This window comes from Pseudorasbora parva, chromosome 1 (genome assembly GCF_024679245.1).
Source record: "Pseudorasbora parva isolate DD20220531a chromosome 1, ASM2467924v1, whole genome shotgun sequence".
Classification (NCBI taxonomy): domain Eukaryota; kingdom Metazoa; phylum Chordata; class Actinopteri; order Cypriniformes; family Gobionidae; genus Pseudorasbora; species Pseudorasbora parva.
In genome coordinates, this window is record NC_090172.1 from 7,176,280 (window position 1) to 7,193,944 (window position 17,665).

Sequence of the window (17,665 nt, forward strand, 5' to 3'; positions counted from 1 at the left end):
AAGTCACGTGAGAGGAGGTCCGAGAGATCAGTTATTAGTCCATTATCAGTCCCAGACTAAAATGCATGTTTGAGCTGTTTTAACTGAAAGCAACTTACTCTGATATCTTAGAATATGCCACCGCCATTGTTTTCTCAAAATGCACACAATCATTTTTTAAAGCACGTTTATAAAAGCTACTTAAAGGGTTAGTTCACCCAAAAATGAAATTTCTTTCATTAATGACTCACCCCAATGTCGTTCCACACCTGTAAGACCTCCGTTCATCCTCAGAACACAGTTTAAGATATTTCAGATTTAGTCCGAAGCCTTTCTGTCCTTTGAATGTAAGTGTATGCCCACTTGCTGTCCACGTCCAGAAGGGAATGAAAACATCATCAGAGTAGTCCATATTTGACATCAGTTGGTTAGTTAGACTCTTTTGAAGCGTCGACAATACATTTTGGTCCAAAAATAACAACAAATACGACTTTATTCAGCATTGTCTTCTCTTCGCGTTTGTTTTCAAACCTCAAATAAAGAATCAAACGGTCGTGAATCAGCGGATTGATTCGTGATTCATATCGCCAATGTCACGTGATTTCAGCAGTTTGCCAGTTTGACACGCGATCCGAATCATGAATCATGACTGTTTGTTTCTTTATTTGAGGAACACGGAATATATATATATCTTATAAATATTTAATATGTAAATATAAAATTTTCTTAAATATATACATGCATGTGTGTGTATTTATATACTACATAATAATGATACAGAGTACACACACTATTATGGGCAATCTATTAATCACATCCAAAATAAAGTTTGTGTTGATAATATATGTGTGTGCACTGTGTATCATTATTATGTAGTATATATAAATACACACACACACACACACACACACACACACACACACACACACATATATATATATATATATATATATATATATATATATATATATATATATATATATATATATATATATACATATATATATATATAATAGAACTAGTGAAATGCTGACCTATTTTTTTTAGCCTTTTCAATTATATTGATTTAATTTAATACAAGGCACACCAAAACTGACTTTAAAAACTTTGGGAGTTATTATAGTTTTGCCCAAACTATAAATTGCCAAAATATTTGACCTGTAATCTGAATATATGCAGACTCCAAAGTCCAAAGAGTTATTGTGTTAATTGCTGGTCTATATTCACTGACAGGAGTGCAGATTAATGAGGTGTGGATGAGTGAGGCCGATGGCATCAGGCCCAGAATGCATTTAGGAAATTCTTAGCAAAAGAACGCCATCTCCAGTAATGATGTCACCACAAGGTGGCGCTATAGCATTACATTAGCATTAAAAAAATATATATTAATGCATTATTTGTAGCTGCAATGTGAGTTATGGTTGGACTGTCTGACCCGGTCGAAAAAGGCTTAACCCTTTATTGTCATAAATAAGTATATGGTTTAGTTGGGATTTTCAAACATTTAGTAACCACACAATTAGTCAGAGGAACACTGAGAAAACAAACTCGTTTATGTAAATTTTTTTATTTCAATTTTCGATTCTAGAACTTGCTGATGTGAATATTGGTTACCGGTATGTTGATTTAAGCTTTCTGTGCATCAGAATGTGTCTCATTATTCGGGCTTATTGAGTATACCACAATAAATGTACTTCTTAAATGTAACAAAACAACAACCCAGCTTTGTGGGGAACTGTTTATTAATGGAAGGCTACAGTTGAGAGATCAGCCTTTTAATCCTGAATTCAATGGATAGGTCTTAAATAGTTTTTCTTACACTGAATGTGTACATTTGTGATTGGCATCATATGGTGCTTTTATATTAAGTCTACATGGGTGCAACAGTAAAAAGGTGCATTTCGGAAGTTCCATCTCATTAAGACAGGAATGGAAATTATGTGTTTAAGTGGAATGTCCTATGGAGCGCCCCTCACCTCTGCTCTACATCCCACTAACCCGCCCCCTGCAGAGCTCCCATTAAACACAGCTCTGGCCCATAGCGCCTTCAAATACAGATAACTTGAAGTGAGTATGGAAAACGGAAAGAAGGAATGCACTTGGCACCCCGTTTGCCCTCCAGGGCCTTTAACATGTATTAACCCAGACCAGGTGCTGATCATCTGTCTGTCCACCCGGCAATCCGGACGGGGAACAATAGAGAGACACTTTCCTTTTACTACCTACACTTCCTGTGGAACAAACAGACGAAGTCCAGAAGAAATCAGCTTTGATTGTATGCAAAAGTTTATTGAATGACAACATTAATTCGTTTCACAGACACTCACGCACACACACAAATAAAATAGATTCCATTTACAAATATATAATTGCATAAAAGTTATCCTATTACAACAGCTTGAGACATCCTTGACATAAATGAATAATATATATATATATAAAATAACGCTACCTTCAATGCCCTTTTTTCTTCTTTGTACAAAAATAGCTCCATCTCTGTAAGTAGTATAAAGTAATATAAAACTATTAAATAGTGATATCTTTTTCCCCAAATATACATATACTTGCAATAAAAAAAGAAATAGATTGCACATATCTCTATACAAATAATAACAATAACAGTGTTCAAGTAAGTTAGAATACAATCCTTGTGGACTGGCACAGACAATCCATATAATCAAAGGCATTCATCTTGCTTACAGTGTCCAAAAGTGTGATTTCAAAATAGAAATCCCCTTGATTGGCATTTAAAAACTCTCTCTCTCTCTCTGTGTGTGTGTGTGTGTGTGTTTGTGTGTGTTTGTGTATTCCTTTCTAGAATCATGAATCTTTCCCTGTTGAATTGGCTTGAAGTCCAAAGACTTTTCTGGCCAGATTCGGGCCATAATCCCACCGACTGGTTCACCAGGAGGGCAGTCCATTTGTCCATTTTGGAGAGGAGGTTCTGCTTTTCCCTGAGGCCAGTCCACTTCAGTGCAATGAAATCCAAGGCACACTTATTCAGTTGCTCCGTCGGCTTCTCCCCGCTTTTTACTCGGTGCTTGACGAACAGCTGCTGTTGTTTCTGTGCTTTTCTTTGTGGTTTTCTCCTCTGAGGACAGCCTTCAGGAGACAAGATTGCTCTTCCAGCCCCTGTGCTTGGAGAAGAATGCGCTGGAGCACTCTTGGCAGGAGTCTGAGGCATTTGTAGAATTTCATAGTTGGCCGGCGAGCCTCTGTCGCCGCGTCCCTGAGCGCTCCCGCTCCGCTCGCTCACGTCCGTCTGAGAAGCGCTTCTAGCTTGTGCAGCCGTGACTGAGAGTTTGAGCTGCTCCACGCCGTCCGCAGCCTGTCGCCCTCCCGTCGCAGTGTCATTACTTTCTCTGGAACGGACCTTCTCCGCCGGCCGTACCCGTAGGGATTGATCTTGTCGACGGGTGCTTTCCCGATCTTCAGCTTGTTGTTGAGGTCATGGACACGGTGAATCAGAACATGCACCGTGCAGGTGCCGAGCGAGCAGCCCGCTCTCCTGGACTGGGTATTGGAGTTCTTGGAGCGTTTTGTCCTCACGCTGATGCCAGTGCTGAAAAGACAGACAAGGGAAGAGCACGTTAACACATGGCTTACCGCCTTCGTTTAACGTTCCTTGGTTGACAACTCCATCATGGGAAATGCTTTTTGCCATTTTTTCTTACCTGGAATGTGGTCTTAAGCTGTCTTTGACATCGTCCGGTCTGACAAACTGGCTGTTGTCTAAAGTCCTCAGTGCAGCAAGGCTCAAATCCCTTTTTGATCTCTGAAGATCTCTGACACTAAGCACCAAGAAGAGGAACCACGTTCATTAGAAACTTTTCAACCAATGCCCAACACGACTAAAAACCCCAAATCAAATCAGCACATCAGCTTACCTTTTCAGGTCGTGTTTTGCACCATCCGCACCGGGTGCAACGGCGGCCAGCAGGCAGCAGCAGAAGATCGACTGCAGAATCAGCTGCATCGTGACTGAAATCTTGAAGGAAAAAGCATCTGTTAGATATCCGCTTTGAAAGAAAGCAACTGAAACCTCCAATCACCTGCATGCAACTCCCCTAATCTGTGCCAACCATGCTTTGCTCACGCTTGCACAAGAGTCCAAAATCCAAGCTATTTACACTCATCGTACATTTATTTACAATGTCAAGCTGAGGTCGCACTTTCTACGAATAAGTAAACTTGCCATTATGCACAAGGTCCCTGATGAGCTGCAAAAGGGACAATTATGTATAAAACCAAAACCAAATGTCTCTAAATCCATCAGCATCCAATAGAAAACCTCACTCAAATTTATGTAAAGATTGTTTTACCTAACAGATATATGCTTCCCTGGCCTATAGATGCAAAACTGTGTCTGAGTTTCTTACATAACAGTACAGATGGCACTGAGCAACTAACAGAAACACATATGCATACCTGTGTTGAAGTACTCTTGGGCTGGCTTCAGAAGTCTGTGTAGAAAGTAATCCAGAGGCGTTTCACTCGCTGGTGCAGCGCTGATACTCTGCTAATAGTCTGACTCTCCTCAGCAGGCGTTAGTGCATTTATACTGGAGGAGATGGGAGGGGCCCGTCTGACACGCTCTCTCTCATCCCAGCACTTCCTCTCTGTAGTTCAGGGTAATCACCTCAATATACGGCATGAAAGAATTGAAAACGAAACTGGGGATATCGAAGAGTTATTGCTGAATGTTTTTTTAATCAATGTTTCTGGGAATGATGGCAACCGCCAATCTGGGGAATTCTGAAAATAAATACCATTAACATTGCTAATGAATTTTATATCTGGGTGTTGGTTGGGGGTGCAACTATGATGTATGGTGGGTCCCTAAAAAAGACACCAAATGTGAAATCAGCCTTTAATATTCGGCATAAAATGGAATTCAGTGATTTAATTAATGGATCCTTTTTTATCTTTTGTTAAAGAAAAATATAATGCTCATGACAGTGTCAGAAAGGACCATTAAGCTGATATTTATAGTCAAATAGAAATAAACAGTTGAAACATGGAAGTACCTTTGAATAGGGATTTTCTATGCAAGAGGTAAAACTGTCTATTCCTGGACGTGTAAACACAGATAACAGTACATTTTGGGGAGAATGCCTGCTGGCCTTCACCTAGTTATGATGTATTTTTATATACTTTAGACTAGATCAAATTACATCAAAATCAAAACTAAATGTATCAAGTCCAATTGTTTCTGAAATTGATTTATTTCACATAAATGTCATTGGTTCATATTAATTACTGTGCAATCCTGATTTATCCTTATATGGGAATTCAAAGATTGCACAATATCCACACACTGACACCATCCAGTTGTTTGCCTCTCAGCCCATATATGGTGAATATTGTTTGTTACGCCAACATGTCATAGTCGTCACAAGAATTGCTGATATTTGATCATGTATGATGAGAAGTTAGATCTACCTGTGTGTAACATGTTCAGGTATGTAAATGCTACAGTTACAATGAGTCATTGAACACCTGATGTCATTGAGCAATTTCATACTTGTTGTTGTTTTGGGGTGATCATGGGATGATGAGTAGAGATTATTATAATTTTTTCTCTTTTCTTTTGAAAACTGTAAAATTCTTTGAGTAATGTGTCATGTAATTTCTAAGAAAAATGTACCATGTACCATGCTTGGAAGCACATTTTGGTAAGTACTAGGGACGCACGATTGTCAGCCACCATATAGGTATCGGCTGATATATGTTCATTTTTAATGATATTGTTATTGCCCCAATAAGAAAATGTGGCCAATATATTAAAACAATCAAAAATGTATTATTTACTTCCACTGAGACACTTCAAAAAAGGAAAATACAGTTAAGTGCAACATATCTGTTATATAGGCTGCATAAAATAATATGGAGAAAATTATAATTGTGTGCTTGGGTTGGGACATGGCTTTTAACAGTGAGACTTTAGCTTTTGTAATCAGGCTCTGAAAAACGCTCTAAAAATTTGGATTTAGATTTAGCCAATATATCGGTTATCTGCTTTCAAATACAAAGAATCAGTGGTTATTGATATTGGCCAAAAATGTTTATATCGGTGGATATGTGAATATGGTAATCATTCAAGTACCATTGAAAACTGCTTCATCCTCAATGGAAATAAAGAATATAAATTAACTACACAAATTGTATGGACAATTTCAGTATTCTTTAATATAAATTAAATAATATTATGTAAAACAAATAAATAAACAGTCTATAAATATTGTATTAAGTAATTTGTGAGGGTCTTATAAGTACTATAATAATTTCAGACACAGCATATCAAAGTTTTCTGATGGCTTATGAACATTATTTATCCGGTGTAGGGGAGTAAGTTACATAATTGAATTACGAAATAAATGTAACTTTCCGTTATATAAATGAGTGATAAAAATGTGTTCCAGTGCTGGAAATTTAAGACATTTAAGAAAAAGGCACAAATATAACAGTTCAAGGCAAAATATGTTTACCAACTATTAAAATGCTATCTACATCGAAGGTTTCAATGTCGAACCTGAGAAGCATCTCCTATAATGAATGCTATAAGCACCGACTATAGTGGACAAATCTCAATTTTTCCCATTTTGACTGGCAAAACAGAGCTATTTAAAGGGCTAGTTCACCCAAAAATGAGAATTCTCTCATTATTAATTACTTACCCTTATGTTGTTCGACACCCGTAAGACCTCCGTTCATCTTAGGAACACAAATGATGACATTTTTGTTGAAATCCGATGGCTCAGAAGGCCACAGTCATTTTCTCTCTCTCTCTAGATCCATAAAAGGCACTAAAGACGTCGTTACAAAGTCCATCTCACTAAAGTGATTCTACAATAATTTTATGAAGTGAAAAAAAAACTAAATAACAACTTATATAGTAATGGGCTGATTTCAAAACAAAGCTTCGAACCGTTATGAATCAGTGAATCGATTCAGGAGTCGGATCGCCAGTGTCACGTGATTTCAGCAGTTTGACACGCAAGCTGAACCATGAATCAGTTATTATATAGAGAAAACAAAATTCTATACCATTATGCAGTAAAAACATGTTTTTCTTCTTACTGATATAAAAAACCTGTAATATATATATATATATATATATATATATATATATATATATATATATATATATATATATAATTTAACAATTTTTATATCAGTGAGAAAAAAAACATCATGTTTTTACTACATAATAACTAAATAAATAAATATAACTATCCATGCAACTATCTAAAAAGTAATCATATGTAATCAGTAACAAGTATAAAATAGTTAGACTATTACATTTTAAACTTGTAATCTGTAAGCTATTGCATTTCCAAAGTAACCTTCCAACACTGTTTATACTATTATAACCTAACGTGAGCCATGTCATAGTTGGTCTGGCTCTGGATATTTGTATGTGGTTATGTGAGTAACTGTGTTGTCATTAGCTGGTCCAGAAGGATCTAGATTAGGAATAATGTGATTGGTGGGTCTAAAATTGACGTGGTAGCTAGTTAGAGCTGGTAAACCACAACCCGCTACCAAAACCAGCTTAACCAGATATGACATTTCAATAAGGCTAAAGTAAACTAAAATAATATGCACTTTTTCAAACTTACAATCACTGTCCAAGTTTTACCTGAGAAAAACAAACAAACAATGTGGCGAATTGTGTTCAAAGGTAAATTATCATCACATTAGGCTACATGAAATGTAATATAATATTATTTTGAAACAATTTATAGTTGTGGCATCATAAAAATTATATTATGCTACATTAAATGTTATTTTTAATATTATTTTGACACATTCATGTTGTGACATCATAAAAATATAGTAGCCTAGGCTACATGAAATGTTTTTTATTTTTTTTTGTAATGAAACATTTACAGGGTTGTGGCATCATAAAAACAACATCTAATTCTAAGGCAAGGCATTATGCTTATCAATGCTCCGTCGCAAATTATGGACGTTTGCATGGTAAGGGAAGTTAAACAAGCAGACATGACTTCATTTAGCAGGACTATAGCATTAGTACTCGACATTATTAACGTCTTTCAATGTATGAGTAGTAGGCTATATTATTATCGTTAGAGTAAGTGAATGCACGCGCAGGACCCACGCCCATGCACGGTCCGACAACCAGCCCGCGCAGGCGCACTGACCCTCTCTGTGTCAAACATGGCTGTGCTTTTGAAGAAAGAAAAATGCTGAATTGTGTTGCAGAGTTTCGCCAAAAGTGGAAACCATGGCTAGACTGGCTGATTATTTCGTAGTGGTGGGATACGACCAGGAGAAAGCTGGTAAGTTGTGGTGTGTGTTTGGAGAAGTGTTGTGATTTATTTAGGCCGTTAGCAACAAATAGTGCTGCTCCTGTGCTTCAAGAGATTAATGGATGGATTTCACTTTCTTTGACGTAACGTAATATAATCGGTATCGATATGAATCACGCGTGAGTTTTTATCAGGGAACAACACTGATTATTGATGTTTGTGTTTATATATTACGTAGTAGCTACGTGCTTGTCTAAATGGGAGGTTTAAAGCTGGCTTTGATGGTGTGGTCATTTTGCTTTTGTTTTGGTATGCATGTACAACACCGCTCAGGCAAATGTTTTTATGATAACATTCTGTATAATGTGTTTTTATTTCATATATGAGTTTTTAGTCAGTAAATCTCAGCACACGCCTTCTGTATTTGTCGCGTGTACATGTAAACAGTGAAAATAAAGCGCGCGCGATGACTCATGCGGTTCCTACTTGTTACTAATGTGTATTCAAGCCGCACGCATTGATCTCTAAATGGCGTATTAAGCGCTCTATGCCGCATTGATTTCCACATTTGGCCCTGAGGTTTGGTTGAAAGCGGTGTGTGGATCCGCCGGAGCTCTTCCTGTGTTGTGGAAAGCGGATGCAGAGGAAGCAGGAGTTTACGTGTTTCGAGCTGTGCGTAATCGTGTGGAGTGAGTCTACAGGTGCTTTCATTTATAGCACATGATCATGTTTGCATGCGTAAAAGCTGAAGGAAGCAGCAGGTCACCTGGAAACCGCACGTGTAAAGTCACATTCTTCACTGCCCCTTAATATGAGCCCTTTAACTGTCACAAGAAATACGTGCAGTGTATTTCTTTCACGTCTTTTCATTCCGAACATTGACTTTAGGGTTAGTTCACCCCAAATGTTTACTCACCCTCAAGCCATCCTAGGTGTATATGACTTTTTTCTTTCAGCCAAACACAGAGTTATGATTTAAACATATGGTTCTTCCAAGCTTTATGTTGGGAGTGAAAGGTACCATTTTGAAGCCTAAACAAGTGAATCCATAGCTTCGGGGTGTAAATAAAGGCATTCTGAAGCGAAGTGATATTTTTGTAAAAACAATACGATAACTTTATGAACTATAATCACTGGCTTCCAGTAATGGTGTGAGTCAATTTCCGGCAGAAGAATGACCACCGGAAGGCCATTAATGGAAGCCAGTGATTGGTTTATGAATATTAATATTTTCTTTAAAAAAGTGCATCACTTTACTTTAGAAGGCCTTTATCAACCCCCTGGACATACTTTCTTATTTTTAAAAAAAATAAAAAAAAATAAAAGTATGGATTACTTTTATAATGGATGGATGCACTTTTTTGGGCTTCCAAATCTATAGGATACCATTCACTCCCGTTATAAAGATTGGAAGAGCCAGGAATTGTTTTAATATAACTCATTGTGTTTTGCTGAAAGAAGAAATTCATATACACCTAGGATGTCTTGAGGGTGAGTAAATTATGTGATCTTTTTTTTATTTTTTATTTTTTTATGGATGAACTAACCCTTTAACAAAGAAATGCTGTATAGTGTCAAAAAACAAATGTTTTAATTTTTTATTAAACCATATCACATTTGATACATCAATTTCTACCAAAGCAGACCCACGATTCATGACCTGAAAGAAAACGATACTGGAATGATGATAAGTCGTTTTGCTTACTAAAAATGATAAACTTCATTTTCAAATGAAGGCTTGAAGGTCAGGACTGGACCAAAGATGTTTTATTACTGTAATCACAAACTTCTCTCCTGTGTGTCTTATTCCAATGGTAAGGTGTTAAATATGCTTTATATACTTTTTAAAGGGATAGTTCACCCAAAAAATGAAAATTCTGTCATCATTTACTCACCCTCAAGTTGTTCCAAACCTGCATGAGTTTCTTTCTTCTGTTGAACACAAAAGAAGATATTTTGAAGAATATTTGTAACAAAGCAGATAGAACAACCATTCACTATCATAGTATTTGTTTTCCCTACTCTGGCAGTAAATGGTTGTTTTATTTGCTTGGTTACAAACATTCTTCAAAATATCTTCTTTTGTGTTCAGCAGAAGAAAGAAACTCATACAGGTTTGGAACAACATGAGGGTGAGTAAATTTTCATTTTTGGGTGAACTATCCCTTTAACTTTGACATTCATTATAAAAATCAGCATCAATAATATTTCAGTGGTCAGACACAAAATAGAACAAAAAATAGAATGAGGATCTGAGCCAGTGACAGTGTCTTGAAACTGGTGATGCACTGAAATTCCAGCAACAAAAAAATTTGTCTGAAAAAGTTTTGGAGGGCTGAAACCATTGACTGAATCTGTGACGTTTAATTAGCACCTCTTCATTGATGGACACTAATGCGCACTATCAGCTATAATGTGCAATATCAGCTTCTTAATTAAAGAACATTAATTTCCATTTCTGATTCAGTAGATAAATCATTTAGTTCTTTAATTGTGAGCCGGACTCCAGGCATTTCCACGGTCATTCTTATTATGAAGCCTGTGTCTTATCTCAGTGTACAAATCTTTATGTTTTGTGGGAGTCTTGGTGATGATGCTGTGTTTTTGTCAGTACTTATAAGCATCCATAGAGTTGAAAAGAGTGAAGCCTTTCTTTCAGTTGCTCAAAGACACTGACTCGCCTCTATGAAGGCATCAGATAAGCTGGCTTTCCTCCAGGCTTCATACTTTAAGGGCTGCTCTTTCTGAATCGTCTCTGTCACTTGTGGCATATGAATAGGTAAGCAGTGTCCTCCGTCTTAGGCTCATACAGATTTCCAGTGCATAAATGGCTGTGTTGTGCTGGGGAACTTAGTGTTCTTGGCGTCTGTGTGGGGACTGTGTGAATTCAGGCATCATCCTCACAAAATAAAAGTGTTGCTGAAATTTGTATCCCCCTTAAGATAAAGATAATAAAACAAATGAGAAGGCATTGCACATTCCTAATTTAGAAGATGTTTCTCGGAGCACTTTTCTAAAAGAACTGCTTAGAGAGACCTTTTCCCTCTATTATGTCATGTATGCTAATGTTATTGAAGTGAATGCTTATTGTTTATATGAACCTTTGCAAAGCATTCGTCTAAAATGTTATTTGGAACATGCAGTGTATCATTTTAGATATGTAGCCAACCTGTATATTTCTTCACATTCGTTTTAACTGGAATAATATTTTACATATATAAAAAGAAGGATGTTACCACAACATGGCTGAACCATAATGATAGCCTGATGGCCGGGTCACTGTCAGATGGTGGAAACTTCACTTGTCCGATTGGCCGGTGCTCCATTGCTGTCACTATACATTTGTTGATATTGTGTTTATGGCTTTGGTGGTTATACATTTCATTTACAGCCGCACAGTGCACACGGATTTACAGCCGCACTGTCATTCATTTACAGCCGCACTGTCATTCATTCACAGCCGCACTGTCATTCATTCACAGCCGCACTGTCATTCATTTACAGCCGCACTGTCATTCATTCACAGCCGCACTGTCATTCATTCACAGCCGCACTGTCATTCATTTACAGCCGCACTGTCATTCATTTACAGCCGCACTGTCATTCATTTACAGCCGCACTGTCATTCATTTACAGCCGCACTGTCATTCATTCACAGCCGCACTGTCATTTATTTACAGCCGCACTGTCATTCATTCACAGCCGCACAGTGCACACGGATTTACAGCCGCACTGTCATTCATTTACAGCCGCACTGTCATTCATTCACAGCCGCACTGTCATTCATTCACAGCCGCACTGTCATTCATTCACAGCCGCACTGTCATTCATTCACAGCCGCACTGTCATTCATTTACAGCCGCACTGTCATTCATTTACAGCCGCACTGTCATTCATTTACAGCCGCACTGTCATTCATTTTCAGCCGCACTGTCATTCATTTTCAGCCGCACTGTCATTCATTTACAGCCGCACTGTCATTCATTTACAGCCGCACTGTCATTCATTCACAGCCGCACTGTCATTCATTTTCAGCCGCACTGTCATTCATTTTCAGCCGCACTGTCATTCATTCACAGCCGCACTCTCATTCATTCACAGCCGCACTGTCATTCATTCACAGCCGCACTGTCATTCATTCACAGCCGCACTGTCATTCATTTACAGCCGCACTGTCATTCATTTACAGCCGCACTGTCATTCATTCACAGCCGCACTGTCATTTATTTACAGCCGCACTGTCATTCATTCACAGCCGCACTGTCATTCATTCACAGCCGCACTGTCATTCATTTACAGCCGCACTGTCATTCATTTACAGCCGCACTGTCATTCATTTACAGCCGCACTGTCATTCATTTACAGCCGCACTGTCATTCATTCACAGCCGCACTGTCATTTATTTACAGCCGCACTGTCATTCATTCACAGCCGCACAGTGCACACGGATTTACAGCCGCACTGTCATTCATTTACAGCCGCACTGTCATTCATTCACAGCCGCACTGTCATTCATTCACAGCCGCACTGTCATTCATTCACAGCCGCACTGTCATTCATTCACAGCCGCACTGTCATTCATTTACAGCCGCACTGTCATTCATTTACAGCCGCACTGTCATTCATTTACAGCCGCACTGTCATTCATTTTCAGCCGCACTGTCATTCATTTTCAGCCGCACTGTCATTCATTTACAGCCGCACTGTCATTCATTTACAGCCGCACTGTCATTCATTCACAGCCGCACTGTCATTCATTTTCAGCCGCACTGTCATTCATTTTCAGCCGCACTGTCATTCATTCACAGCCGCACTCTCATTCATTCACAGCCGCACTGTCATTCATTCACAGCCGCACTGTCATTCATTCACAGCCGCACTGTCATTCATTTACAGCCGCACTGTCATTCATTTACAGCCGCACTGTCATTCATTTACAGCCGCACTGTCATTCATTTACAGCCGCACTGTCATTCATTTACAGCCGCACTGTCATTCATTTACAGCCGCACTGTCATTCATTTACAGCCGCACTGTCATTCATTCACAGCCGCACTGTCACTCATTCACAGCCGCACTGTCATTCATTTACAGCCGCACTGTCATTCATTTACAGCCGCACTGTCATTCATTTACAGCCGCACTGTCATTCATTATCAGCCGCACTGTCATTCATTTACAGCCGCACTGTCATTCATTTACAGCCGCACTGTCATTCATTCACAGCCGCACTGTCACTCATTCACAGCCGCACTGTCATTCATTTACAGCCGCACTGTCATTCATTTACAGCCGCACTGTCATTCATTCACAGCCGCACTGTCACTCATTCACAGACGCACTGTCATTCATTTACAGCCGCACTGTCATTCATTTACAGCCGCACTGTCATTCATTTTCAGCCGCACTGTCATTCATTTACAGCCGCACTGTCATTCATTTACAGCCGCACTGTAATTCATTTACAGCCGCACTGTCATTCATTTACAGCCGCACAGTGCATACACATTAATTTACAACCGCACAGTTCACACACATTTACAGCCGCACTGTAATTCATTTACAGCCGCACTGTCATTTATTTACAGCCGCACTGTCATTCATTCACAGCCGCACTGTCATTCATTTACAGCCGCACAGTGCACACACATTTACAGCCGCACTGTCATTCATTTACAGCCGCACTGTCATTCATTCACAGCCGCACAGTGCACACACATTTACAGCCGCACTGTCATTCATTTACAGCCGCACTGTCATTCATTCACAGCCGCACAGTGCACACACATTTACAGCCGCACTGTCATTCATTTACAGCCGCACTGTCATTCATTTACAGCCGCACTGTCATTCATTCACAGCCGCACAGTGCACACACATTTACAGCCGCACTGTCATTCATTTACAGCCGCACAGTGCACACACATTTACAGCCGCACTGTCATTCATTTACAACCGCACAGTGCACACACATTTACAGCCGCACTGTCATTCATTCACAGCCGCACTGTCATTCATTCACAGCCGCACAGTGCACACACATTTACAGCAGCACTGTCATTCATGGTGTATGCACTTTCAGTTCATTCCTATTGACGTTCAACTTAAAAAAAATTTTTTTTCATAAAATCTTCCAAACACTCGTTGCTCCGCTCCGTTATGCACGAGCTGCTGTGCGCATTTCACTTTCAGTTTAGAATAAGCGATTTAAAAGCCCCCGCCGGTGATACCGTTATTACAGGTGTTTTCACACATCGATTAACCGGTGGAAAATTTCCTCACCGTCACATCCCTAGTATGAAAGAAAAATAATTAAATAAATGAATGTCCGTTTTCTAATAATTTTTTTTGGTAAAAGTGTATAGGGTCACGCTATTGACCCGAGGGAGGTAAAAGTGTATTTTTTTACACACTTTACAATAAGGTCTCATTTGTTAACATTAGTTACTGTGTTAATTAACATGTACTAACAACGAACGATGCATCTGTTATTGTATTTATTAATCTTTGTTAACATTACTTTATAAAATACAACTGCCACTGTCACTCTGTATGCAAACGTAACTGTGTTACTATGGTTACCAGTGTTTATAGTGGCAGATTAATTTCGAACTGTAATCAAACTGACTGGACTACCTGTGCATTAAACGGTTTTACTGCACACCTTCCAGCCAATCAGAATCGAGTATTTAAACAGACCATGGTATAACTGAGATTAATAAATGCTCTAGATGTATTGTTTATTCTTAGTTAAAGTTTAGTTCAACTAACTAATGTTAACTAGTGAAACCTTATGGTAAAGTGTTAAAAAAAAAAATTCTTCGCAACAATTGACTCTCTGATGACTCAGTAAGGCACCTTTATCCTCAATGTGACAATGTCTGGCACACTATGATGATGTGACGCTTCACTAATAATAACTGCAGGCATGATAAACACAATACACAATAATTATCTGCAAAACTTGAAATGGCTCAGCACAGAGCAATACTTTACTCAATCATTTATTAGTCACTGTCACTTGATGGTGGATCTGCAGTGAATAAGCTGTCAGCAAGCAAAATATAGATTTTTGATTGTGAAATTGTGAGCTGGATGACAAATGTACAGGTGAAATGAGCTCTGATGATGATGGTGATGATGGTAAAAACCTCAATAAACCCAAGTTCCAAAATCTAATGAAATATGCTTTATTTTATCAAGAGTTTTTTATACTGTTGCGGCAGAAAGTGAGCCATCCGTGTTAGATATAGATCTGGGTCGCTAAAGACCCGAATATGTAATAATAATTATTTGGTAAAACATTCATAAATTTAAGTAAAATCATTTTTAAAGTCATTTTTTGTTCTGTGGCTAGTAAAATTGGCTGTAGGGCAAGTAAATCTACCTCACTGACCTGCCAAATATGTTTTTAAAAAAATCATTTTGAGCTGAGTTCAGCTTAACAACGTTTTTTTTTATACTCATTGTGGTTTTATTGGGATAATTCTGTTATCTTTTACTCACCCTCATATAATTCCAAGCCTGTATGACTTTCGTCCTTATGTGGAAGACAAAAGATATTCTTGAAAATGTGTCCGCGCAGTCAAATGTTGTTTTGGACCCCATTGACTTTTATTGTATGGACAAAAACAGTGGAAACATTCTTCAAAACATCTTTTGTGTTTCACAGAAAATGGCCAAGTTTAAAGTTGTTTAGAGAGCGTAAGCTGTTGTATGACGTATTGTCTTATGTCAAAGACCCTTTCAGGCAAGTCATTTCCCTCGACGGCCATCTTTGAAATGCCTCTCGGACAGCTATTTCAGTCATGCAAGTGCAGCTCCTATTTCTTTGAACAGGGAAATGTCAATTCTCCAAAGCTGTTCACCAAGCTTTTGATTAAATTTCATTTTTGAAATCTGACAACAACTGTCAACAAATTTGGACAAAATCTCCACCCCTATATTGCACATTGAACTTTCTCCCATTCATATCCGTCTCTGTATATCTAAAGTCATCGTGTTCTAAGGAATTTGTCTTTTTGGTAAGTGGGACTTACTGCATTTATCAGGAACAAATATTATAAAGCTATGACACTTATTTTTTACAATAGGTGACTATGGCTATAAATGATGCTGCTGTATGATGGTCATTGGCAAAAGGATACCAAGAATCATGACTTCCTTTAATGTATCATCATAAAATAAGTGGGCTCAATGCCTTGCAGTTTGTTTTCTATACAAGATCCTGTATTAATAAAACTTGCCTGAATGAATTACATAATGTAAGTAAAACCTGGTGTGGAGCACTAAATATATCATGAAAAAACAGGGTGTTTTCAAGCATTTCCATTTGCAGATGTTTGTGTGATCTCTCCTTTTTTACTTGACAGCTGTGAACCCTTGGGAATAGTGGCATGCAGTGATCAAATCTGGACCTTAATGTTGGAAACTTCTTCAGTTTCTGATGAGTCGGTCCTTGTGTTGGAGTCCTGCAACTAATTTGCTGGTGTTAGTGGATGAGCCATGCTTTCTTGGCTCTTCCTGGCAGTTTATTTTAATGGATGGGCTGTAGTTTAAGAATTAGTGTTTTTAAGAAGAAGGCTGCTTTCCAAAATAGTCCACAAGAATGCGATTTATATATTAAGCAAGATTCTGGCATGGTCAGTTTCAATTATGAACTTTTCAAAATGTTTAGTTTTTCAACATGATGCTCCTTTTGTTTAAATGTTATTCTGCACATTAAATATTTGCACAAACTGCTGTAGCCGATCAGGATTCCAGTGGCATACAGTTCAGTGAAAATCATGCTTTGTTAGGACTGACATAACGAATGACATTCTTCAGCCTTTTGTTTTGACGCTATTGCATAGATGATAAATTGACTGATATTTTTGATATCAGCTTCTCCTTCTCATCAGTTTTGTCAAAATATATTAGAGATGGGCGATAAAGAGAATTGGTGAAATTTTGAATCTTGTTTCAGATGCTGATTCACTGAGATTGCCATCCAGCAGTGAAACATTGAACTCTGATCAGTTTTAGAGATTTGTATAATTAAAAGGAATACTATTAGTTATTATAGACTTTAATAGTCTCTTATTGGCCTGTTTAGCTGAACTATCCATTGAACAAACAAAACAAGCCCTGAAAATGTATAAAAGAATACATATTATACACTCTTCAAATATTTAATCTAATTAGATGATTAGTTAATTGCAGTTGATACATTTTACTTTAAACATTTGCTGTTGTACAATATGTTTGTAAAAGGTGTTTTTAATGCATGTTTAGTTTTTGGTATGTTTCTGCTCTGACCAGCAGGAGTCACCAGCATGTGGCGTTTCGAACGCTTCGAAACGGTTAATAATTTTGCGAAGCAATTGATTAAATTGATTTGACGCTTTGAAATGATTGGTTTCTCCCAACAC

General features: G+C 38.1%; 2 protein-coding genes across 3 annotated transcripts in view; one reads left to right on the forward strand and one right to left on the reverse strand.

The window, feature by feature from the left end:
• Positions 1-2,242: 2,242 nt before the first annotated feature.
• adma (adrenomedullin a) lies at positions 2,243-4,548 on the reverse strand. Its single transcript, XM_067415837.1, has 4 exons — positions 4,408-4,548; positions 3,867-3,967; positions 3,654-3,770; positions 2,243-3,541 (listed from the first exon to the last, which is right to left on the reverse strand). The coding sequence occupies exons 2-4, from the start codon at positions 3,953-3,955 to the stop codon at positions 3,232-3,234; spliced, it is 516 nt and encodes a 171-aa protein (XP_067271938.1). The 5' UTR covers positions 3,956-3,967; positions 4,408-4,548; the 3' UTR covers positions 2,243-3,231.
• Positions 4,549-8,127: 3,579 nt separating this feature from the next.
• The window catches only part of sbf2 (SET binding factor 2), a 179,750-nt gene continuing 170,212 nt past the window's right edge, over positions 8,128-17,665 (forward strand). For both annotated transcript variants that reach the window (XM_067414596.1, XM_067414667.1), the window contains exon 1: positions 8,128-8,285. In XM_067414596.1, the coding sequence (XP_067270697.1) occupies positions 8,231-8,285 (55 nt within the window). In that variant the 5' untranslated portion in view covers positions 8,128-8,230. The remainder of the gene's footprint in view (positions 8,286-17,665) is intronic.